This window comes from Lagopus muta, chromosome 2, assembly GCF_023343835.1.
Source record: "Lagopus muta isolate bLagMut1 chromosome 2, bLagMut1 primary, whole genome shotgun sequence".
Classification (NCBI taxonomy): Eukaryota; Metazoa; Chordata; class Aves; order Galliformes; family Phasianidae; genus Lagopus; species Lagopus muta.
In genome coordinates, this window is record NC_064434.1 from 51496694 (window position 1) to 51523970 (window position 27277).

Below are 27277 nucleotides of genomic sequence, written 5' to 3' on the forward strand. Positions count from 1 at the left end.
TGATTTCATGCAGTACATGTATAGTAATTGATTAACTTTAAACTCACTGCGTCTGTGACTTTCTGATACAAGAAAACAAAAGACTAATTAGTCAGCATAGGGACAAGAAATAATAGCTTTCAGCTTCACCTGGCAACTAATTTAAAATTGCAAACTAGCAGGACAGCACACGTAAATTAACACAGCAAGAGACTTACTAAAACTTCAGGATAATACTGTGACCAATAACACCATTTGCCAACTATAGGATTGCATAATAAGATAATGGGAGGTAATTTTCATTTTTCACGGCAGAAGATCTTGAGTCAGCAAGGAATTTGCTCCCCAAAACCTCTCTGGGACAACTCTGCACGTCACATGCAGGATGCTTGTTGGCTCTTTCCTTAGGGGATAAGAGAAGAATAAAAAAGAACTGCAGAAAAGATGCTAGCCACCGTTGCGTATAAGCAGTGACCCATAACCTTTCAGTGAAAGATACAACCAGTTACAGCAATTCCAATAGTACCAGTATTCATCACCACGCAGTCCATGTAGATTTTTCATGGTTTATTTTTTTTTCTGTGGTTCATTATATTCTTTGTAATTTTGGAAATTGAATATTTTCTAAGTTTAAAATTAATAAGATTTTTTTTTATTCATTAAACAAGAACCCAACGACTATGAAAAAAACCACGTTCATTAACGTGCTAAAAATGCTATCTGCATTGTCTTTACTGGTAATCACTGCAGCTTGATTGCCATTAACTCTGGCAACTACAGTTGCAAAGCCAGAAGGAGGAAAGTCTTCCAGCTCCTACAAGACTTGTATCTAGACTATAATTCTTTCACTTTCATAGAGACCATTTGTTCACCATTTACAAATAGGTCCCATGGTAGAACAAATTTGCATATAGCCAAATAAGGATTTTAAAATAATTTAATAGAAATTTTTGTCCACATTCTAGTTTAAGAATTTTAAGGTGCCATACATCAAATTTTAGTCTTAATTCTTTTGGCCAAGGTTTTTTACCTGTAGGCCATAATAAGTAAAAGTCTACCTGACTCACTGACAAAGGTTCGTCCGCACTCCGATCATCCGAAGACTTCGGAACTTCAAGTCTGTCGATGAAAGTCTGGAGTTCTTTCCTGAACGCCTTCATCTGCGCATTGATCCTGTAAAGAAGCTCATGCTCGCGTATCCTGCTGCCATCGTCTTCCTCATCCATCAGTCCAAACAGGTCCCCATTAGCTACATAAATTCTTGCCTCTGTTATGATGGTGCTTGTGTCGGAAATCAAGCGATCTATTGTCTTGCCCAGTCGCTCAGCTTCACAACGAATGTCCTTCATCTGCTGCCTGTCAGTGAAGCTTTTCTGCCACCCAGATGGTGTTGGATAAAAAGATCTCGTGGGTGTCAGGCACCGAATATTTCTCACCTCTTCTGAGTCACTTTCCCCACCGATGGGCCCTTCCCTTTTGCGGTGAGGGGGACGGGAATCATCATCGCTCTCCTTTTTTCCTGCATCACTTTCTGCATCACTGTCTCTGGGGCTGCCACGGATCCCAAGATGAGAGGCTAAATCATAGCGTTGCATGTTGGACATAAGCACTCTATTCTCATACTGGAGTTGCATGACTTTGCCACTCAGCTCATTGATCTGCATTCGTGCAGCTTTTAGCTCCTCCTGCAGTGCTTCAGTCTTGGCATTATCGTGGTGCCTAGAGCTCTCGTGGGCTCCGGATTTGTATTTGTATTTGTTCAGCTCAGCCGTTATGCGTTTGTTTTGTTCTTCCAAGTCAGCTACATTTCTCCTCAGCAATTCTGTCTCATCTTCTACTAGCTGCAAATGCTGTCTTAATTCTGACAAGGATTCACTCTGTTCTCCCAGGAGTGGATTGGTGGCCCCTGAGAAATCATCTCCTCTTAAGTCATCTAGCTCTGCTTTTAATCCTCTATTTTCTACTTCTAGCTCCACTATTTTTCTCCCAAGAATGTTAGCTTCCTCTTCCACAAGTCTCAACCGAAGCTTGAGTTCAGCTTCCCTTGTGGTAGGTGGACCGCCTGCTTCACCTTTTGGCAAAGGGCTGTCTAAATCACCATAAAATGATCTATATTTTTGCAGCTCGTGTTCAAATCTGTCCTTCTCCTTATCAATCTTAGCCATTTTCTTCCTCATCAAAGCTGCTTCTTCTTTGACAAACTGCAGCTGGCATTTCAAGTCTTCGTTGTCCTCCTTAGAAAAAAAAAGGAAAGCAAAGAATTTGAAGAAAGTTGATGTAAAACAGGAGACCTTCAGTGGATGGTCTTAAATTACAAGATCAACAATTAAAGATACGTGGCTTTAAATACACAAAGACTTTCCTGTGACCATTTGTTCATTAATCAGTAAATCAAATAAGGGGAAATAAATATTTAAATTTGAAAAGAGAAAGACTATTTTACTCGCCATTAAACCCTGTGCAGCCCCCAAAAAAGGCCTTTTGAGGGTATCTTGTAAAAATAACTTGCAACACTGTAGTAGATATCACAGTGTTAAAAAAATCTTGGAATCTGTACACAAAGGGCCTATAATCTTATTTCACTGGTGCTCCATTTACTCATTTTGCCTAAAATATTTGGAGTACATGAAAACTGGTGGGTTTTTATTGCAGCACAAATAGTTCATTTAGGTAGATCTTGACATCATGTCTTCTCACTACATGATTCGGGGAAAGAAGTCTCCATTTCGCAGCATGTGGAAAAACAAAAATCAGAGCAAACAAGTGTAAATCTGAAAATCACATTTCCAGAGTGTCACTAAAATCTCCACATAATGATCCAGATTACTGTTGTTTCAACATACCTCTGTTGGTGTTTGCTGTGACTTTTTCTCTGATTTTTGTAGGTCTTTGCTCCCTCTTCTTTTCAATGACTGCTGAAACAAGAACAAAGTGAGAGGAACTGCATATTTCACTGAAGAGCTACATAATTTAGTCATTCTGTTTAAACATAGTGAAACAAATGCAAATACAAAGGTAGTAGCCTCTTGCAGCTCCTGTGATGTCAAATAGAGAGGAGAGACACTGCTGCCTAGAAACGACACAGAAGCACTGCTTTAGTGAAGTATTGGTTTAATCAGTCTCCAACATTTTTTTATTCAACACATTTTGAAACGAACACATAATAAATGCTTAGAGCACCCTTATCATCACATGAGAGGTAAGAAAGGAAATATATCCAACGGTAACCCCAAAAAAATGGAAAACTGAGGCAAGCAGTAAAACCAGTGCCATAGGTAAGCCACACAAAGCATTGTCAGTGACTTCCCCCAGCTAACCTGAGGACAAGGACATCTTTCTCTGCATCCCACCCACAGGCCTCAAGCTTGCAGTGGACTGCTGCTACAGCTCTCCTAGGCATAAACTGCAGACAAAGCAGGCAGAAAGATGCATACATCTGGTCACTTGATTTGTTCTGTTCTCCAAACATATTCAATACCTATTTTAAGTTGCTTGGACTACAGATTCCTAGTGAAAGGGCAAAGCAGATTTACTTGCGACAAGCACAAGACAAACAAACCTATCCACACCATACAAGTGAGCTACTTTTTATGGAGCCAAGATGAAAAAAATGGTGAACAGAAATTCCTGATTTTAGAGCAGGATGCACTGAGTTCAAAAGTTACTAGGAAAGAAATCTTGTAACTGCTAACAATGAAAAGGTCATTAGTGGGCAAGTGGCAGTAGTGGAAAACAACTGCAGCAATCCCACTGTCAACACACAATTTAGATCATCAAGAAAACAGCAGGGAAGAGGAAAGTGAGTGAGAAGATGTTAATACATAACAACCCACTTGCAGCTGTTCCCAGGTTTTATGCTTCCCAGGTGAAACGTAGCTCTTGCAGCAGAAGTGATATAACTACCTCCCTCTGAGACTATTCTCTGGGATGAGCAACCTTTGTGCCACTGAATACTGAGAAACATGCATTTCCCTGTGCCAGCCAGGGAAAATCCAGTGGTATATCCATAAGTCATGCAGTTCCACCTAGTGGGAATTAAAATCTGTTCACAATCCTCAAGGAACAAAGTACAATGGGCAAGTATACTGTACATTGCTGCTGCTACCAATTATTCTCCTTCTTCTGCAGATCAGCCTCAATACAACTACTACGCCCCAAGGACTGCTCCCACCAAAGGAAAACTTGATAACACAGAAGTGATTGGCGTACAGATCTAAGAAACCATAAGAGATGAGGCTTCTTGATCAAATTCACTACAGAGTTGTACCAGAATAAAAATAACCTCAGATTCAGGATCAGAATTCACAGGTATAGCCACCAAGAACCAGAATTGAAACCTTTATGTCTCTTGAAAATAAGCGGTGCTCTCAGTAGATAAAACAATAAAAACAAAGATCATTAGAATCTCAGCTGGATACCTATGAGAGGATTCCAGAAGAATCCAGAAAAGTCACAAAAAATAGTTAAATTGATTCTTTCTTTTAAAATAAAGCCAACAATACAGGGATTAAGTCTACAAACAAAATTATTCTTCTCCAGGGTCACCCATTAATTACCCTACTGCAGAATTGGTATGTGCATGTGGAAAGTTTTTTTAGTGCTTTCCTAATCGAACTGGCAAACTCATAAACTTTCAGAAGTGCAGATTCCTGCTATATGTCACAATTAATCATTCCACTATAAAAAGCTCATTTTCAAGTCAGTTATTACTGCAAACTTTTCTGGAGCCAAGTTCTTGCCAGTGCCATCCACTAATAAAGTAATTAGAGGATAATTAAACTATATATGTTTGATTACCTAAATTCCTTCCCGCCAAGCCCAGCATCTCTTCAAACAAAATGAGCTTCTAAAATGCTGGGACACAACTTCTTGTGTACCCTACAACATTTTAGGATATGAGATGTATGAAAAAATTTTCAATGACAATACCATTAAAAAAAGAGAAAGTTCAGAGAGCAAAAATTATTTTTCTGAGTTTGACACAGAACTAAAACACTTGTTTTTCCCCTTTCTCTCAATGTTTTTTATTTTAAAGTCCTTTTCTTCTTTTGTCAGCATAATAAATTTTTAACTTCAGTAATAGTAAACTGTTACTAAACTGTAGTAAAAACTACTCTTTCTTCCATTCCTCTCAAGTCCTGTACTACCGCTGTCTTCCAATTCAGTTGTCAATATGTTAAACAATTTATTCCCAATCATTAAAAAAATACTTCAAAACAAAACAGAAAAAAAAAAAAGCATTCAAATAAACATACTGCAAAACCAAAATCAGCAGTCCAGACTCTTGCAAGTGAATGTTCCCATTTTCCCACTGGATACTACTGAAACTGCACACTGCTTATTTTGATATACTAAATAATGTTACACAAGGCCATTTTAGCCAACCTCATGTACAAATGTTGTCTGTTCAAAAAGCTTCATATTTCATCGTCTTTTAATATATTTCTCCACTTGTTTGGGTAATTCTCCTTTTTCCATGTCACAGTGTACAGCAAGGAATACTGCAGTGCTACTGAAGGCTGCCTTGTTGTTTCCAAAGTACAGCAAAAAAGTCTGCCCATCAAATTCTAGAATTGTTTTGAAAGTGTATAATTTAAATTACCCTCTGTTACATTCAGTTCAGTCTGTTTAATGAGTATGATTCTTAAATTAAAACAAAACGACTGCATTTGCACTATCTAATCTGCAACGCTTTCTAGAGAGCTTTATGGTTGTAATAATCTTAAACCAAATCATCCATCTTCAGGAAAAAAAAAAGAAGCAGCAGCAAAAAATGCACATCATAGTGTTTCTGCAATGGAGATTTTGCTAAACTGCTCAAGTAATAATGAAATATTCCAAAAGTGCTAGAACAATAGGACCAGCAGCTGGGGTATGTATTATTGTGCTGTATAAGCTCTGCTTACCTCTGAATGTCTAGGAAGTACAACTGAGTCTGACCTGACTCCTAGCATTCACTGGTTTGGGCACACATGAGGTTACATTAATGTTCTGACAATGCTGAGAAATTTCCACAGCATAGATAAGGCCATAGACAATGTTTGCACTATATGCACACCTGATCACATGACATGGGCAATCCTGTTGTGATTTTCAGGAGCATCAATTCTCCAGTGACCTTCACTGGACTTTATCCAATGTCTTGTTCGAAATGCTAAGCACTCCTCAAGACCAGATGGCAAAATCCTTCTCTTGCCAGCCTTAAAATGCAATCCAAATGTGCATTTGCAACCACCTACGATGCTGAGTGCTTCAGAGTACAAAAAGACCTGAAGTCTACTTTATAAAAACCACAGCTGAATGAAATGACAAAATGATGCTGCACTGAATATCAAAGCTTTAAAATGAACTAATTTCTCACTACTTTCTCACTACTTTTCCTTGTACTACAGGAAATCTCTCTGCAATTAATAAAGAAGCTGAATAGAATATACCACAGTTTTTCAAGACTTCTGGATTGATTATTTCAAGTCTGAGGGTAAATGATCTAAAAAACAATGTAAGCAAACACAAGAGGAATTGTCAAAAATATAAGGGAACTTATGAGTGCACAAGGTTCCCCTGCCAGCCCCTATCCCTGCTCACAGACCAGGCCAAGGCAAAGGCTGTGCAGTTTCTGAATCTCTACAGGTGCAACCCACCATGGTTGTACTGCACACACTTGTAGTTAGCTACCTCTTAAACACTGCGACAGATCTACAGAGCTTTCAAAAATCAGAGCAAAACCAATGCCATCTTTACAGTCTTTAAAAGTCACTGAATACTTTGGGACTCCACAACTTGCCTCTGTTTGGCACAGAGCGATCATTATCAGGAAATAGAAATTCATCCTCAGACTTTCTCTGTTCTTTCTCTTCAGTCACGTACAGTCAGTTAGACTGTGGATCTGGATCAAAGCAGACACAAGACAGATTTTTCAGTTTACTGCCACTGACTCTAATTCAATGTATTACACATATAGTTAACACTAGATGGATACTCTCCATGGTGGTAAACTGAAATACACTTTCTCCTCAAAACAATCTTTGTATTTAAAATGTCCCCCTTACTCTGCAAATCTACCAATCTTTTTCAGATACAGACTCCTTAAACTATCAGCCACTTTGGTGGTTGTTTGCCTGCAACAAACTCCAGGCACTGGCTTTGTCATTGGCACATAGAACTACACAAACGCTTTTCTCTTTCCACTCTTCTTGAAGAGCAGTTACCACAAGTATTCCAGCATTTGACTTGCTTCCAAGAGCTGCAAGAAAATGCGGAAGATAAGGGAAATGCAAAGCATGGCACCCAAGTTCAAGAACCAAACAAAACTGTAGGTCTAACCATATCCCTACCCACACTAGAAACACTCCCTTCATATTAAAACTGGCATAACTGAAAACATTGCTGAAGAACAATATGAAATGAAGGCAATCAAAGAGAGAATAACAATTCTTAGTTTTTGAATGTCTTCATATTTTAGAAAAGAGTAGCCACCCTGCCATATTTGTATTTTTTTATTTGCATTTATTTATGAATTACTACAGATATCACTTTCAGATCCTCTGCTGTTATCCATTTGTCAGTTTTAAGAAAAAAAATAAGAAGAGGGAAAAATATACATCTTTATCTAGAGAAAGCCCTTATATTTTGAAGGAAAAACAAACTGACAAAGCAAATAATGAGAACTTCACAAGTACAATCAGGTAAAAAGATGAAAGCTGCCTTTTAAAAGCTCTTTATATAATCAGATCAAATAGCCAGCAAAATCTGACACTTCACTTTCTGTGACTGCACTCTTCATCTACAAGTACATATGAAAGTAGTGAAAGCAAGTTCTCTGAAGAGGAAGCTGTCCTCTGCCATTTGAGCAAACTGGTCCTTATTATAGATGCAGAAATCAAAGGCAGCTTACACACATCTCTCTAATACTGAAATGCAAGAACAAATCTCAGAACACCACAAATACTTTGGAGTGAAAACACTGGAATAAGGTACCTTGCTGCACAGTGATGCCAGTTAAGCCTATTGTTCAGGACTTGTCTAAGTTGCAGTTTATCTGTGAGCTCAGTTATTTGTGTTTTCTGGGAAAAAGAGTCAGTCTTTTTGTTAGGGTTTGCACAGCACCTAGTACAGCCCCAGTCATTATCTTGGATTGTTACTGTGACAGAGAGTATGTCAACACAGTTCAAAACTTTACCATACAACAACAGCAATTATCATAAACCACACTCATGGACACAACAGTTACCAATTAAATATATTGCAGATTTTACTTAAGTTAAATAGAGTTTTCTTTCTCACACCTATCATCGCAAGTAGATTTTTTCAGTCTTATCAGAAGAATGCCTTAGAGAAAATTACAAATCATAAGAACACAAAAGTGCCAACAACCTGATAAGGTTCATGGCCTTAGTTACAAAAATTCATGTATATCAACCAAAGGCTAGTTATCTCTTGACAAAAAAGGCTACTGTGAAAATGGTAAGTAATAAGATGGAAAAAAGGAATGATTCTACACGTACAGTGTGCACCCTCACAATGATCACTGGAGGAGTAAACAGAAATCAGTTCTGCAAAGTTAAGCTAGTCGTGTTTGTACAGTTGCACACAAGCTTATTTCAAACAGAAGAGCTGTGTTATATGCACAGACAGCTCTTATTGGATTCACATGGAAGGGTTATCAAGAAACATTAGGTTTGTATGCACTCAACAGGAAAAAGGGCTCTGTAGGTCACCCTTCAAGACTATGCACCCCAGACAGCATTTGTGGTACAGGAACATCTCACATAACAATCAAATTTTAGAGTCATTTGAGAGGATGCAAAAGTTTGAGGTGAATTAACTTAGGAAAAATGCAAGGAGCTGGAAGCTAAACTGGAAGATATTTTAGCAGTTTAGACATCCCCATGCCCACCTTTCTCACTTTATCCCATGCCTTATGCTCATAAGAATGCACACAGTGCTTTTCTCACTATTTCTACCATGCAAAGGTAGCAGAATATAGCAATACTGGCTGAAGCAGGAATCCAGGAACTCCATTCACTACAAAAGGCTCAGAAGACCTGTGACTGGCCCCTATGCCACTTCCTCCTAGGTGAAACCTGCTCAGCTTTTTAAGGAAGATGCTAATTCCTTGCAAGAGGAAGGGCTGTGGATCTTAGGCTCACTTGAAATCTTTATATCTGCAGTTGCCTTAACACTCTCGTTTAATATTTCCCTTTGCAGTGACTGAAAATTTCATTCTGAAATGAAATTTGACTATCTTCAGCTCATTATAAATATTGATCACTCGGATGCATTTTTTAACTAGCCTTCATGAGCAAACATCTGACCGTTCTTCATTTATCATAAATGAATCACTGAACCACTGGATCACCTGCAAATTAACAACACAGCAGTGACTCCTTATGGGGTCTCAGAGGAATCAATTCTTCATCCTAGCTAATTTTTCACTGCTGCCTGGAAAAAATTAAATCATGGATAAAATCTGCAGACAGAGTCAAGGTTGGAGAAATTATGAACAGTGAAAAGAACTATCACTCATGTAAAACTAGGTGAAGTGGAACAGCATCTGTTTTAAAGGATGATCAGTTGAAATTATGTACTAATGTAATTTTTTGACTGTATTAGACTTACAAAGTAAGGTTTTTGTAGCAGGGGGCTGCAGGAGTAGCCTGGTGAGCAGAGCCCACCACTACCCCATATCAGATCAGAGCCAGCTCTAGCTGATCCAAAAGGGACCCACTGCTGCCATGAGTAGTGCTGGTTGTCCATGTGGGAGAGCAGACTGAAGAAATGGAAGAACTGCTGCACAATAGCAGCTTGGGGAGAGGAGTGAGAAATGTGAGAGAAACAGCCCTGCTGGCAACAAGGCCAGCGCAGAAGGGTAAGAGCTGCTCTAGGTTGAAGCAGCCCAGGAAAGGCTTATGGTGGAGTAGGTTGCCCCTCCCCTGCAGCCCACGGGCAGCACATGGAACAGATCTCCGTGTGCAGCCTTGAAGGAGCTCACAGTACAGCAGCAGATGAGGCCTGAAGGAGGCACAGCCCACGGAGAGCCACTGCAGGAACAACCTCAGGCTGGAGCTGCAGCCCTGGAGAGGAGTCCACAATGCACCAGGAGAAGAAGGAGACCATGAAGGCCTGGCAGAGACAAAATACTGTGCTGGTGATGGTTACTGGTGGGTGATCTCTCTTGTCTTTATCTTAACCCATGAGTTTTTTTCATCATATTATATCCTCCTGTACTTTTCAGAGAGAGTGGTGTGGTAGTGTTGAAACCACTGCAGTAACCAAACAGCTTAATTTAGTTCTACAGTGTAGATACCAAAACTAAGGTTCCCTCTGCAGTCTCTAGAAATGACTGATTCTCCACAGTCAATCCACCTTCACAGGTAGTGAAATGAACCACTTCCAAGTACTGCCCATCTTTCCCCTTTGAGGAAGGACAACTTCCTGACTTAGATGAACATATTCATTTTTAAATGGCTAAATGATGACAACCCTAAGCATGCAGATTAAAAAATACAAAAAATAAAAACACAAAACCAGGCACAATAAATGAAGCACTGATGCTGGACTCTTCAGTTTAACACACTAGTAGGAATGAAACTTTGAAACTTTACCAAAGTCTGGGAACTGGGCAACACTACTCAGAATAGCACGCCATAAGAAAAATGAACCTTTGAAGTGTATCTATGTCTGTATATCATCAAGGCAATGCTCCAGTTCAGAACTCTTTCTGGGGTACTGTTACTGGTGCTTCTAATGAGTCACTTAATCAAAGATCTAAATTGCAAGCATCTGTAAAAATTAAAATAATTCAGCCAAGCCTGTATTATAAAACACTCTCAGTAATTAGGCCACTTTGATGTCATCAGTCATGCTTTACAGAGATGCAGAAACCTCTCATTACACACAACACTGATGGAACAGATGCCTGGGAAATACATTCTAAGTGCAAGTACTCAACTGTGACCTAAGCAAAGAGCTTGGTTATTATTCTAACCTGATTTGCTGAGAAAATCAAATTCAATTAACACAATCATACATCTAGGATCACACAGAGCAAAACAAAATTGATATCCACATATCTCAATGTGCTATTATTTATACTAACAATGGAAAAAAAAATAAATAAAATCACACAATATGTCAAAACACCTCAGCAGAAACAAACACTTCAGGAAAATTTATCTGCACATCTAAAAGGTGAATCCACTGCCCTTTACTTCAGAATAGTAAATGCACTCTTCAGAATTCATAACCATGTAATGTCATCAAGCCAGTAGGCTGCATTTTTTTGATGTTACAAATAAAGCAGTAAATGAGTAAATATCAGAAGCCTGGTTTTCTTCTTCCTATCAATTCCCCAGTGTTTGGTTGATCCCAGCACTCAGCACACCCTATAACTGAATATTCTCTCTGTCCATAGACTCATCTCTATTTAATATGCACCCACCACAGAATATAACTATAAACATATTCAAATATAAGAGTTTAGAAGAAGGTGGCTCAAGACATCCATTCTGCACTCTGCTCACAAACAGAGCTATGCTGCATAGAACACTAGTTGCACTAAACACTATCAGTGCAGCATGGAAAATGCCCAGTACATACCTGGGTCTGATTTCCTGTTCACTGGCCATGTTTTGCCTAAGAAAACAGTTTCACAGACTCCAAAGCCTCCCTGATTAAAAAAAAAAACAAAACAAAAAACAATCCGGAAACAATTTCTTTTCTCCCAGAACATTACCTTTCCCGTGCCTGTGTGCTCTGCAGCAAAGTGAGAAATTAGATTCTTCTTATTATTGATAATTACAGAAAAGAAAAATATCAAAGAATGAAAAAATAGTTAAGGCTGAAAGCAACTGCTGGACATCTAAACCAATCCTCCTGGTCAGAGTAAAGTCAATTAAAGGAGGCTTCCTTGTGCCACACCTTGGGGGGTTTTGAATATCTTCAAGGAATTAAAGACAAAAATACTGGAAGAGAAGGACCAAGATTGTTCTGTGAGTTACTGAAGAACACTTGGAAGACAATGCAGTCACTGTTCAGAGCCAACACATATTTATGAGGAGAAAGCCCAATTTAATGAACTTAATCTTCTATGAAAAAATAATGGGTAGTATATTGAACAGTAAATGCAGCAATTTCTGTGAGTTTTATTCCATACGGCTCTGTAGTCTGTTTTCTCATTTGAGGTCTTGCCAATTTCTTTCACCTGTTTTTACACTGGAAACTACACTGACATCACTCCCTGAGGGCCCACGACATGCTTCACCACAACCATCTGTATTATGACATGACAAGGTTATTATTTCTCATGCTGGCAGCTGAGTTCAGCCAAAACAAGAGCAATGCTTACTTCCATGGTGTTAGATTCAGTCTTCTTACTCTCCTAACACTGGGACAAAAATATAGGGCCATGAAGCTCTACAAAAGAGCCATCAGGAACACATACTTGAAAGATGCATTGTCTACGTGCAGACTAACAAATCTATTTGATGACAGAATGCCCAGGTTTCTTGTTTTTTGTTTGTTTGTTTTTTTAACTGTAGACTTACTATTGCTAACATAAAAATAAACTCTAAAATTATTTCATGTGGATTTGCTAAAGAGTTCAAGATAAGACTATGAGAAAAAAACAAAACCAAACAAAACAACCTTGAAGACAACAGTGAGCACATGCACTGAACAAAAACAGCCATAGCAATTTTTCCCTCGGTCTGAAACAAGCTCAGCTTTGACCTTTTTCAGCACATTGAAAACAGAGGTGTTTCTTGAAGGGACTGATGCACTTAAGCAGAAGACTGAACACGGTGGTATAAAGGGCAGAAATCATTTATTATTCTTATTCATCAAAGCCTTAGAAGGACTTCCAGTAAGATTACGACATTCATTCTATATTACAGCACATATCTCAACTTCTCATTCAGCACTCTGAAAATGTCTATATTCCAAGATAGTAAGCAATTTTGCAAAGTCATCTGAGTTTCTCCAAATCTATCTAGAGAATCCTATATTCCCCTTTCTGTTCCTGTTATAGAGTGAAGAGGTTGAATTTGGCCTATATTCCAATTTCTTTCTTTAAGAAACTAAGAAAATCCTACATAGCATCTGACAGAAAAAAAACTCACGTATCCAGGGACCTGTCAATAAATGAAAAAATAAGCAAAAATAAAATTACAGTTGGAATCTAAAAGGCATAATTATTTAAAAAATAAGTGAGATAACAATGAAAGAATCAATGTGGATTACGTGCTGCCTTTGCTACAACTATGGATACAAGCATGAAAGGTAGCATGATAGCTACTGAAATATCAGATAATGCTGTTTTTTTTTTGTTTTGTTTTGTTTTTTACACTCAGACTTTTAAATTACCTGGTATCTTTTTCTTTCAATTGAGCAAACAAGCTGATACCTCTATGTTTAACTTATACATTTGATACCTGAATGTCCACTTAAGTAAAAAAAACTAATAATAAAAAATACTGAAACAAGGAAACGCAAAACTAAAAACTTGTCTTTTGTAATGCTGCTCCATTACTGTGTTGTATGAAACTTAATGTATTTTCCTAAAAATTATGTAAATTCAAGCTTATAAGTAGCACCAACACAAGATTACAAATGGCTGTACGTAAACCAAGTGACAATGGTCTTCCCAAACTTTCCTCCATTTATTAATGTGTTGTGGCACTTGGAGGCACTTGTTACTGAAGTCATTAGCAACACTGCCTACGTAGGTAATGAGATAGGTGACCTTCTCTCTAATTTAGATCTCAAGAAAATCATATGCTAAGTTCTGAAGTAACAGAGATGAGCATTTTCCAGCCTTCCCACCTGTGAGTTCACACTCAGAAACCATATTCTCTGGTAACCAGTTACCATTCATCAACCTGACTCACATTACTACACTGTTCATTACTTGCTTAGACAACTGGCATAACAGTTCTGTTGGCACTGTAGCTGCTGGTGATTGCCCCTTTCCAGTAAATCTCAGCTGTAGTGAATTCACATGACAGCCCTGAATTGGATTTGATGTTCTGTTTCCCTTTGCCTAGTTTTTACACCAGTAAATGAAATAGTCAGGAATGGTTCTAAGGGTCTGATGCTGACTGACAGTCCACAGTTAAACTATTTTCAGCTAAAAATGACAATACAGCTAAACTTGTAAGCTGTAGGAATACAGCTTCCTACAAACAAGCATGACTGCATCCAAACTGTCAATCAAGAATGAGCTCTGCCCCAGGCTAGACTCCAAATCATGAACAAACTCTGAATCAGTGGTAGCTGATCCACATCAAAATCATCCAAGGGGTACAACTGGCAACAACACGTCAGGGTGTGAACCCATTCCTCAGCACAATTCATTTTACACATATAGTTGTTGTATAATGGAAGCAAGTCTACAGCAAAAACATCTTTGAGAAGCATGACCCAAGCAATAAAATGGTCTCAGGTGTTGAAATGGGACCAGGACATAGAGATTCCAATCTGTTCTCTAATGCTTGGATTCTCTGTGATTGGAAGCACATCTATTATTCTGCATTCCTGTTCTGATTAGCTTTGTCTGAAGGAGATATTCCCCCTTTCTTTTATTGTATTTAGTTCAATACAAAGGGATTCTGGTTTTACCCGGAGACTTTATCAATAATAACCTTGACAGGCAAATTCGCTTATCTTAGGCTGCTTGTATCCATCACAGGAAAAAGGCAAACAAAGTAGCATCCCATCAAAAGGAAGGAACCCCCTTGCCTCCATCAAGCCAAAGCAATAGTAGTATGTTTACAGATTCAAAAAGAGATGCTCAAAATAAACTTCATTCTATGACTGAATTCTCTTCTGTTTTAAACTTAAGCCAGATATACTCTTTGTCACTAGTTACTTTTAGTATTAGTTGCCCATTAAAAAGCAAATCAGTCATTCCTTTTGCATGTCCTTGCAAGTTTTACAACAATTTAATAAGAATTCATGAATTACCACATCAGCTCCAAGGACTCCTCAAAAAAAATCCTTTCCAGGCATCTTTCTTCGCAGTAAGATATCTTTGGAACTTCACTCTTTTGAAACCTCTCACTGTATTTTACATGTGTTTTGGAGCTTACTATGATTGACCACTAGGCCATTATTTTCAGTTTTGATAAACTCTCTTTGAAGCAAACAGCTCATGAATTGCTGATGGCTAATGCATAATTAAAAGGTAATTTTGTGAGGTTTAAGCGCAAACTGATTTGCAAGTGTATATCATTTTTTCCTCCTGATGGCATGATGTTTTCAGAGAACTATTAAAACAGATTTTATAACATAAATCAATTCATTTCTCCATTATTTTTTTCACATATTCTAAACTTTAGTAAAATCTTCTTATGCTCACTGTGGAATCAGTGAAGTTGATCACAGCATGCTCTGAGCAATGAAGTCAGAATCACAAATTCATAGCTTATGAATATCATCCCTGCTGAGTACTGCTTTTAAAGGAACAAAATATTTAGGCAAGATACCAAATGCAAAAGGATTTCACAAAGACAATTCTGAAGTAAATGGAGGTTCCATGTCTGCAGGATGTGGAGCTTAGAGAATCACTGAGCTGGGCTTGGAGACAGGGGAATTCTTTTTGCCTTTTCCTATACTAACACAGACAGTTTCTAATCTTTTTAAAATGAAGTCTTGTCATCACACTGTTGTTCTTTCACCAAAGCAACCTGAGTTTTCACAAAGCAACAGATTCCAGATCACAAAAGCATTTTGCCTAAAGGTATTCCTAGTCCAAGTGCAGTCATTGATGCAGTCGGGTCCTCCGACAGGCCAGGGCTTATTACAATTATTAAATCCCACCCTACTGCAATATGATGCCAAGAGTAAGTAAATTACTGCAACTCTTCAAAGAGTCCCAGTTTCTCATACTGACCTTATGAAACTGATCAGCTACATTAACAGGCATCCTGGCATTTCATCTCTTGCTCTTTACCTCATCCCTACTCCCTCCCTTACTAGCTGTTTCAGATGAGGATAAGGCAGAAACAGAAGCATGGGGTACAAGTAGGAAGTTATTAGAGGACAGCATGATAGAGGAAACTCAAACTTTCCCTGTCAAAACAATACAACCAAGTGTCTATCTCCAGTAACATATATGCACATGGCATAGGAAACAAACACAAGCTAGAAATTCATGTTCAAATATGACCTTGCTGGGATCACATGGGAGACATAACAAGATACCTCACACACCCAGAGTGCAGCCACAAATCTCTGAAGGTGAGGAAGTAGGGTTCTGCTCTATGTAAAGTTCAAATGTATTATGCATAGCCTTGTTATCAGTGATGGGCAAGTTGTGAGCTACGGGTAAGAATCGGAGGATAGAGAAGTATGGGTAACACTATTTTGGGCATCTTCTGCAGAACATCTGATAAATAAGAGGAAATAGATGAAGCCTTTTTCAGACAGCTATAAGAAGCCACATGATTTGTGCGATGTGTTGACTTTGAAAGAGATTTTTAATCAGAGACATAGAGGCTGATACTGGGACAAGATTATCCCTTGCCAGTTCTTTTCAAAGACCTCAATATTGTTTCTGTGTGTATGTGTGGGTTTTTTGTGATGTGAAATCTCCAGTTATTCTCTTGATTTCTGCTCAGAGATCTGAGAGCACTCAGATATATATGGAGATCTAAGTTGTGCCCACAGATTACATAAACAAAGCAAACAAACTTCACAAGAGTAAGCAGAAATGCATAATTACTTTCCTGCAGTCCCACAGCACGCTAGTGTCAATATCAGAGATAGAACTCAGATTTCTCCTTGTAAGTCCTGTGCTGAGCTTCCTAGATCATGTTGCCTTCTTCCATTTTCACACAAAGTACAGAACAGTCTGACTGACAGGCAGGCTGCACTCCAAGAAAACACAGACACATGCAGAAAGACAAACTCTTCTGCCTACATTATGAATTGAATAGGCACAAGAAGTCTCTGGCTCAAACCATGAAGCTCTCTGAGCTAATAACCTAAGCTTACAAGAAGAAAGTGCCAGCTTGCCAACATCACAGTAATCTTGCTGAAGAAATGAACTATCTTGCATCTGCCCCATTTAGAGCAATAGCAGAGCTATCTATATCTATTCATAAAGACATATATATCTGAGAAACATTGCACTTCTGCATTGCAATGAGGATTTGTAAAGCCCAGGGCCCAGTAAATCTGTCATACTCTCCACCTATTTTATTTATCTCACCACATACAGTCTAAAGCATGGTTAACTGGGCATTTCCTACATAGCTACAGCAAAGGAATGATTCTTTCCCCCATATTTATTCAATAAAAGCTCTACAAGAGTTAATTAGGCTTCAACAAATGCTATCCATATTTTGAATTACTAAAATTTTGTCAGAAGGAATATTGTTTCCAGTTTGAATACTACCTTTGCTTAATGCGTATCTAAAATAAGTGTAAGAACTAAAAACAAATTAATGAATAAGTAAAGGAATGCAAGTCATTAGCAAATTCTTATATCTCAAAAATTATATATGCAAGAATAACAGTACTGAATGAAATAGCTGCAGGTTGGAGGACTCCAAGTCAGAAGTACCAACATAAAAATAGCTTGCTGAAACACCTTCCAACACCTTGGATATTTGCAAGCTTCTGTCATCAACAACTACTTCCATTTGTCATACAATGCAATGTATCTTTTTTAAAAGCTTCAAAACAAACATTTTGCAGATATATCTCCAGACTAATGGACAAATACAAGTATACATTTACTCAAATGTTCAGCAAATAAATATAACTTTGTCTCTAAACAAACATATCTGCTAGCATTTATCTTTCATATGTGTTTGCAATGACACACTTATTAAAACAATATTGAGTCTATACAGAGAAAACTTTGGCTCTCATCATGCTCTAGAGACTACCAGATAAAAAATGCTGCTTCTGCTTCCAGCATTTTAACAAGTCTTTTCATTCTCTGCTATCTCACATTTATTCACCATAGGAGAAAAAAATTCCCATGGCAAATATAAATAAATAAATTTTAAGAAGAAGGGGATATTTTACCAGCCAGCGCATAAAATTAGGTGTTTTTGCACTATGCTTGATAATAAAAAAAGCACAGAATTCAGTTATACATACTCTAAGCACTGCTACAGTGCTGTAAAATAAAGAAAGTTCATCGACTTTGGAGATTAAGTCCGTCATTAATTCAAAGCTCAATTAATTGTAGAATCCAGACAAAAGGTCTTGACTCTTCATTCCTATTTATGTTAAGCAGAAATTACTTGAGCAGGAAGTTCCATTGGTTGTAATGGGTAAACCCACATGAGAAAGGGTTGTAAAACCACAAAACCAGGGGAAACAACTCAGGAGCAAATAGAGGATTAACATTGTAACTATCTGACAATTACATTGTCATCTGAAACCTCCATTCAATGATGAATAAGAAAAAGTATTTTTCACAGAAAAATTCTAATTCACTTTAGATTGCTTTGGGTTTTTTCATGGTTGTTTCACGTTAACAATTTCATAGTTTCTTCACGGATTCTAAATTTCAAATTTGTAAGCATTAGTATCCTTCACCAGCACTGTTTCATTGGTTTTCCAAGTTTGCAAAGTGCATGACAATTTGGCTTTGCTTCAAACTTGCTTTTCTTCAACTTTTATCACCACAACCACCTTCCAGCATCCCCTATCCTATGCTAAAAGTCCTAGACAGAGAAATAGCCTCCTCCTACTAACTGACACACAACAATCTCTGTGAAATGCAAAAATGAAAACTCCTGCCTAATTGTGCTAAAACACATAATTGATTGGTGATGGCCATTCTTCCCAGCTCCGTATAAGGACGCATTTCTGACCCTTTATCCACTCCACCTCTACTCTGATATGTAGAATCATACTGCATTTTTCCATTCTGGCTCAGTGCTCCCATTCTTTGTCAAAGGGAATCATTTATGTGTTCCAGCTTCAGGAAAACAGCATCATGCAGAAGAGCTGCTGGCTTAAACACAATTTTTTTTCTGCCTTGCTGGTGTATCAAATATCTTTCCATTGATATCAATAACAATAGAAACCTAAGCTATAGAAAGAAGAGGAATATGAGCAACCCTGCCTGTGACAAAGGGGTTGGAACCTGATGATCCTTGAGGTTCCTTCCAAGCCATTCTACGATTCGATCATTCTATGAGAACAGCAGAACCACAGTTCCGCCTAGTGGGCTGTAGGGAAGAGCCAGGACAAGGAGAAAGAAACCACTGGTGGCAGAGATGAAGCAGCCTATTTATTGGGTTAATTTCCTGCAGGTGCATAGCTTCCAAAAAAAGCAAAATATTAAACTGCAACTACACTTTACTGTAATCCAGATTTCTTATGGTCATAAGAAGAAGCAAAGCAAAAGAAAAAAGAAAACAAAAAGAAAATACCTTTGTTACAATCAATTACAGGGTAGGAGGAAAGCTACAAGAAAGTAGATTTTGAGACAAGAAAAACTGAAAACTTGGAGAAAAGTCAAGCTTAACAAAAAGTTGTAAGCATAATTACAAGAAGATCATGCTCACATAAAGAAGATGGTCTCAAAAACTTAGTGGTATTTGAAGGCAGAGGCCAAAGCGAAGACAGAAAATCTCAGTCATAGGACAAGGAAGCCAAATAAGGCTCAGACGTCACCGTGCCCTTTTAAAATCTACAGTTATCTAGAAAACAGCAGAAGATGTGAAAACACACCTGTTTATTCTCTACTAACATGTTTGAAATTCAGTTCCTGTGAAAAAAACATATGCATATTTTTAATGCTACCACACTTAGAGTAAGCATTTGCAACTCTTTAAAGTACTGTAACTGATGGAAAATATACACTTGGCTGGAATATCCTCCAAACCTTAGATGCTCACAAGAATACAACTGAAAATCTCCTGGCTTTTTAAGAACTGAAATACATCCTTTCCATTTGATATAAGAACAAAGTAGACATTGGCATTTCTGCTAGGGAGTATTACTGAATGTGAAAATCATTGTCATGCGTTGAATTTTAAACACTGAACATGAGAGTTGTTCCTAAAATCTATTCTAAGAATTCACTCTTAGTCAACATATTCTCTTTTAATTGCTTTACCATCTCTGTGTCCTGGCTATTATGTTTTAAAACAATTTTCTGCTTACTTAATGGGATTGCAAGTTACATTTGAATAATAACAAACTGAGTAATTTTGAAGATGACTTAGATACAATATTAAATTATGCTAAGACTGAAAGTCTAGGTAGAGTCCTCCACTCTCCAATACTCCAGAAGAACATGCCTGAGTTGCCTTGTCTCAGTGTGCCTGCTAGTCCCTAACAGTAGTTAGCAAAGGAAAAATACTGTTCTTCATAAAAACATGAGGAATTCTTTCTGTACACATTCCAACATAAGCACAAGGTCTCAAGGCTTCTGAACTCCGTTACTACCAGTTCTACCTTTCATTTCTAGTACAGGAAAAGCTAAGCCACTATCTCCTTTATATTTCTCCTAGAAACAACTGAATCTTTTCATTTGCTCTTAACTTCTCAGTCACCTAGATGTATTTCAGCACTCTTTGCTACTTTCAACTTTATCTGTCATATTTCATGCTCTTCAAACAAGCTGTTGGAAGAAAAATAGTCAGGAATAAGAATTTGAGAACTTCAAATATTTTACATAGAAATAAATAGCAATACCAACCTCTTTCATTTTTTCCAGTTCATTCTGCAGTGCCTGTTTTGCAGTTTCAACTTCTATAAGCTGCTGTCTTAATTTTTCATTTTCATCTTCTGTTACAGTACGCTTTTCTTCTACATTCTCTAACTCATGATGAAGTCTCACTGATACATCTTTTGCAACCTAAATGTAGAGATATTTCAAAAGAAAGGGAAAAAACCACAATTACAAGAGAATCACTGCTGAAGTGCTTAGTGTCTAAGCAGCAATTTACAAGTTAATTCTGGATGCTTTTATTGAAGTGATATGTAAAGAAACAGGTATACAATGACATATACACATAGGATTACAAATTATTTAAAATTCAAGACAACCCTACAAAAAAATTGAATATTGTTTCTATGGAATTTACTGGAAAGCACTGGAAGCCAACACTTTCTTAGGTTCTGTCAAATCAGCAATGAAATAATATCTTCATTATTCCTGGAGACAGTGCAGCATGCTTTCTCTCAGCCACTGCCAGCTTATTCTTTTCAATGCAGTAAAGGATATGTCCCTCAAATACTTGACATGTGGAAGTCCCAGGTTAAAAGCACAGCACAATTTCTCTAGGCCTACTGTACCTGGGCATTGTAAAGGGTCAGAAATGGGAAAAACTTTATTTTCTGACTCTTCTGATTTCTCTACCCTTCATGGATAGCTAATCAAAATATATGCCATTTAGTTCATTTGCTACTGGTTAATTTAAGGAGTAAAGCATGAACAAACATATTTACTGCCCTCATACTTACCTAAATTATGTGTGATGAACAGAAACTGATTTAGGGGGGTTTCACATTTTCTTTTTTAATTGTATTTTCACAGGAACAGAGTTAGAAGGAACACAACAAGATCTAATTCCCTTTCTTTGTGTAAGACAATAAAAATTTTGCTATTTAAGCCATTTGCATTATATTTTGTGAAACCAGTAGCAACTACAACCACACATTAAAATATTTAAATATACACTAATCACTGCTGTGGTGATGATTTAGACTTATAATTTGAACAGGCTAATTTGATGATTTTTTTTTTTTTTTAGAACATGAGAAAGTAAAATTAATCCTTTTTAGCATTACTTAGGGAAGCTCAGAGGGCTTTCACTGCTTACATGTCGAAGAACTCTTTTTGACATACTAAAACACTGGGAAAAAAAATTGCAAGCAAGCAGTCTAGAAGAATCCGATCTATCAGAATACAGCAGCAGCCAGTGAGTCAGCCTCCCTCGACAAGAAACTGTGAGTGCATTACTGATACAACACTGCAGTGTAGCTCAAGACCACTCAGTAACCTCCCCCACTGCACGCATACTCAAGACACATAATGCCCAACGTTAGGAGAGAATGGAGAGGAATTTCAATGATAAGCAGAGCCCAAAGAGACTGCAGGATGAGCTGAGAATCACACCATAAGGCTGCACCCTGATGTCTTTTTCCAACAGTAACTATTAAGCTGTTCATCTGGTTGACCAAAGTAAACAGAAAATCACTGGGGACATTCTTAACAGCATCCTACCACAGTCTGCAGCTATAATTCGTATCAGCAAATACTACACAATCATTACTAAAAGTGATTTTATGCCACAAAATTTGGTGGAGTGGCAGTTAAAGCAGGTAGATAATACAGACATTCTAGATCACCTGGAAATTTGAATTCACTTATGCAAGATGCATTTTAATACAGCTATATGAAAGACTATACCTCTGAAGAACTAAGTCCCCTAATGTAATATATTTGTAAAATGGAGAATGTTATTTTAGATAGAAATTCTTCAGAAGCAAACTCGGGAAGACTACAAAGAATGGTGCATGAGTTACAAGCATGGGTACCCAGAACCAGGATTTCAGCTTGGCAGATATACGGCATTTGACAGCCATCCCTACCCAAAGTAGAATACAACCACGACCTGAGGGAAAGCTTAGTGAAAATTTCACTCTTTTCTAAGCAGTCAGTTGTGTAATCATTAGTAAAGACATGGGAGAAGTCCTAATTGAAAAAGAGCCCTTTGTTCAGATTAAACTGTGGCCTTTGGATCTCCTGCAACCGCAGGTAAGCACCAAACTACAGGGTCAATTTCCCTCCCAGCCGCTGCTTTCTCCATGTATACAAAGTAGTATTGAGCCAACTCTTTGTTTCTTTAGCCAACACAGGAAGCTGGGATCACCCATTCAATCTGTAAGGGAAGATTCATATTCTGCCTACCAAAGTGTCTCAGCCATTCCCCTAAACACAATTTTGACTGTGCAAAATGTCTTTTGCTTTGATCAGAATTCTCACTTGACCCCGGAGAAAGAGGCATAAAAAGCAAACAAACAAGCAAAAAAAAAACATTTCCACCAGTTTTGTTCCTGACCAGGAAGACACCAGTTTGTCCAGAGCCACGTGACAGCTAGGTACAGAATTGTTGCGGCCAAAACAGCAAATGTAGCTTTTGGATACGCACAGAAAAGGAATATCAAGAAACACCAAAAAGGAAATTATCATTTTAAATGGCATTAGTAAGAAAATTACTGGAATGTGTCTTGGTCTGCTGTCTATGTTTTAATAAGAATGATGATAAGCCAGAAATTTTTCAGAAAAGATGATCCAAGTCTGAATAACAGGGCTGGGAACAACAGACTCTCAATCCTTCACACTTATCAGAAAGAAGTTTAGCAATTGTCTATTCGCGTCATGTATTAAATTAGCATTTCCAGCTGCAGTCCACAGAATCCAAAATGGCTAACTAGTACTTGGGAGGAGGATGGTCTGTGAGTTTCAGTTTGCTACACAGAGATTTGCAGTTCCTTGAGAAATGGCTGGGAGATCCTTCAATTGACAAATGTTCTGAAGTGTTGACTTGGGAACAGCCTTAAAAAATCTAGAGCATGGAAGCAAAAATTAAACAGCTTCCAACTAGCACAAGTCCCTCTAATTGGAGCAATCTAGAACAGAGATTATATTATTTACTAACATTAGTATTTAAACAAATGCTGAAATTTCTCAGCAATAGGCTGTGGTTCATTCAAATGTCATGGACTAAATACAGGTGATTAGACATGGAAATTTGATGGCTGTGTCTACTGTTTCACATGGATGTGGAAAATCCTGGCTTTGCTGAAGGTCCACTGACGCCAGCAGAATCAGGATTTTGAGGTTGCAACTGCAAGCATTCAGTTTAACAGCCCTTTGTGATCTTCACCAAAGAGAACACTGATCTCGTAAAAGTCAGTGGGGCTGTTCATCAGTGAGGTTGGTTTAATTGTGCAGTGGGAGAATATGGCCTGTGTTCAACATAAAAGACCCAAACCTCCGGACTCCAACTGGGATTTAAGTCACTTTTTGCACAGTAACTTCACAAAACACAACTGGACTAAAGCTGCAAACAGTATGCCTGTGTGTCCTCACCACAGAGCTGCTTGCTGGAGATCTCCCATTACTAGTTAAGCTGCAACCCTACGTGCGGCACAGTGTATGACAGAATGGATGATAACATGAGAGTCACGAGGCCTGAAGAGCAACACGTGCCTCTACCTCCAGTGCTCTGTCTCACCAAGGCCGCTCATGCCCGTACCTTGAGGTCCTGCTCCATGCTGCGCAGCAGCTCACCGTCAATCTCACCAGTCTGTGCGTAGCGGAGCCTCTTGCGCTCGGCCTTGCGCAGCCGGTACTGGAGGATCCGGCAGTTCTTGTTGGCTCTCTCCAGCTCGTGGCGCATTTCTTGAAGCTGACAAGCGTCCTCCTCGAAGAAGCTGTCCCTCATCTCATCCATCTCAGTCCTCAGCTCATCTATCTCGTTCTGACACCAGGCCGAGAAGAGGTGGGGACACCAACAGGTGGGTCAGAAATAGAGGTCAGCAAGGGTAGGGGAAGGCACCCAGAGGGAGCTCGGAGACGGCCCTTCTCCCCACAGGGATCCGCCTAGCTTATTAAAAACACCGCAACAAGAGAAGGAAGCGGTGCTGCCCGCGCACGCCGCGCCGAGGCCATTTTCCCTCCGCCCCAAAAGCCTCCCGGGCGGCAGGGAACCCCTCCCGGCTCCCCCAGCCCCATCTCCGGCTCCCCACCGCGTCCCCTCACCTTGAGGCTCTCGTTCTCCTCCCGCAGCTTCTCCATTTCCTCTTGCATCTCGTCCTGCGGCTGCGGGCTCAGTGAACCCTCGGGTGTGCCGTTCCTGCAGCCCGCCTCGCCCTGCCGCAGCCCCTCGGCCCCGGCCGCCGCCATGGCAGAGGGCGAGGAGGCGGGGGCTGCCGAGGGAGGCTCGGCCGAGGCGGCGGCCGCGGAGGCGGCGGCGGCGGCGGCAGCAGCAGCACCGGCGCTGTGGTTGTTGCCCTTGGTTTGCATCTGAGCGGCCGCCGCCAGCCCCTTCCTGAGGTGGAACTGGATGAGCTCACTCTGCAGGCATCCCTCCTTCCAGTACCCGCCGCCGCCCGCCGCCCCGCGGCCCTTCCCCGCGACCGCGGAAGATGGAGGCGCGGGGGCCGCCTCCCCCGCGCCCTTCGGCGGAGCCCGCCCCGCTTTCCCCCGCCACTGCCTGGGCGGCGGCGCCACCGCCCCCTCGCGCTCCCCCGCGCCGCTTCCCGCAGGGGGCGCCTCCTCGGCGGGCTCTTCGGCCGCGGTCCTCCCGCCGGCAGCGAGCTGCGCTTCAGCACCGGCGCCGGGATGGACAGCTCCCGGCGAGGCCGCACTCCGCGGCTGCTTCTCGGCGGCGCGACCGCGGGCGGCCCTGGTGGACTGGCCCGGCGGCGGCCGCGCGGTCCCGGTCTTCAGGGCGGAGGCGGCGGCGGGCGGGGCGCGGGAGGCGGCGGCGGCGGCCGCGGCGGGCGGCGGCCGCGCGGCGGCGTCGCGGGCTCTGGCCGGGGAGGAGGCTCGCTGCTGCTTCCTGCCGCTGCTGCCCTCGGGATGGAGGCGAGGCTCGGCGGCGGCGCCCCCTGCGGGCGGTTGGCTCATGGCGACGGCTATCGGCGGAAGGTGGCCATCCCTCTAGTCGTCTTTGGCGCTGCCGGCTGGGGAAGAGAAGCGGAGAAGACGATCGGGCGAGTGGGGACGCGGTGGCGACGAGCAGAAGCTGCCCAGCAACCAGCCCGCCTCGCCCGGCGTGCTGCCAGTTGGCCCCGCGGGCGCAGCGATGACCGAGGCCGAAGGCCACAACTTGGGTCCGAGGGGCTCCAAAGGGCTGAGACTGAGAACTCTTCCCTCTCCTCTTTCACCGATTGCTGTTTTCCTCCTCTGAGCCAAACCTATTCCTATACGTGCTGCCATACCACAGCTGTATTTGAATCCACACACCCCCCATTTCCTCATGCTCTTCTTCATTGCCTATTGTAGTACCAGCCCAGATTGCTGCTACATCCCTCTGCCTGCCTTCAGGCACCTGTCAGTGGGCCAGGCTGCTTCACAAACAGCTGCAGGTGATAGTGGCAGCTCACTGTTCTTTGGCCTTAGCAGGAGTTCTGCCAGGGCAAGGCCAGGCCTCCAGAGCACACCAACTAAGAGTCCTGGAAGAAAAGAGTCCCTGAACCAACTTTTAAGCCCATCTGAGTTTGATACTGGTTATACTGAAACAGGAGTGAGGCATAATCACTCCAGCAGATTTTTAAAGCTCAAGCAGTGAGGAATACACCCCAGCCCAACAGCAGTCATTACACAGCATTCACTTGAGTGTGCAAGGATGGCAGTTTTGCCACAGACCGACTGAACCAGAGTTTTCATGACCACAACAGATGACCAAAATAGGCTGCATTCCTTAATGCACTCCAAAAATATTAGCTATGATAAATCAACTGTTTTTACATAGTCTTTGTTCAACTGCCCTTAAAGGGAAAACACAGGCCAAAGTAGAAGTGACAGCATTCATAACACAGCCTAATGATCCCACCTAGACCACTGCAGGGTAAGGAATAAAGAAATCAAACCAGGCAAAGTCAGAGTAGACCTTATGCTGCACCCTGACAATTGCTTTGCTCTCTGGAACACACCAGGCACCAACTCTACTCCATGCTCCAGGGCAATGGCTCCGATTTCTGCCAAGTGCACTGTCATTATACCTCTCATTTTAACCAATATGCTTAAAACTAACTCTCTTTTTCAAATAATAATAATAATAATAAAATATCTTTTAAAAGATAAAAATTGGTGAATCTTCACAGGCATTAAATAGTAAAGAGGTAGAATGGGAGTGTAAACCGACCAACAGTCACGCATGCACAATGCTATACAAAAGGTTTGCTTCATTTCTCTATTATTCATAATAATTGCTGCTGTTCAGAGCTGTAAGGTACCAAATATTGCTCTTGAAAACCAGAAACCCCTACGGAAGCTGAAAGAAGTCAGAACAGGACTTGGCTTTGATCCCATATTCTCCTGAGCCCTCTGACTCTACCTTACCATCTTCATGCCTCCAGTTTCAGGGTTGGCTACTGCCTACAGTTTGCTTGGCTGTGGGTTGGAGTTTTTCTGGGTTTTTTTTTGTTTGTTTGTTTGTTTGTTTTTGTTTTTGTTTTTTTTCCTTTCTTTTGTTTTTTTTTTTCTTTGTTAACAGCATAATGAAGGCCCCATTTGAGCCCAAGTCCAAATCCCATGTCTCAAATAAAAGCCCCTCCATACAATCTGCCCTCCAAGACAAATCCACGTGGC

At 40.3% G+C, this 27277-nt stretch overlaps 1 protein-coding gene across 1 annotated transcript; it reads right to left on the minus strand.

The window, feature by feature from the left end:
- Positions 1 to 388: 388 nt before the first annotated feature.
- On the minus strand, positions 389 to 26442 carry SOGA3 (SOGA family member 3). The gene is given in 6 exon segments (XM_048936197.1): positions 389 to 907; positions 909 to 2213; positions 2823 to 2894; positions 20648 to 20806; positions 24216 to 24440; positions 24722 to 26442. Coding segments are annotated over 6 exon segments (3057 nt in total). The 5' UTR covers positions 25958 to 26442; the 3' UTR covers positions 389 to 847.
- Positions 26443 to 27277: the final 835 nt, after the last annotated feature.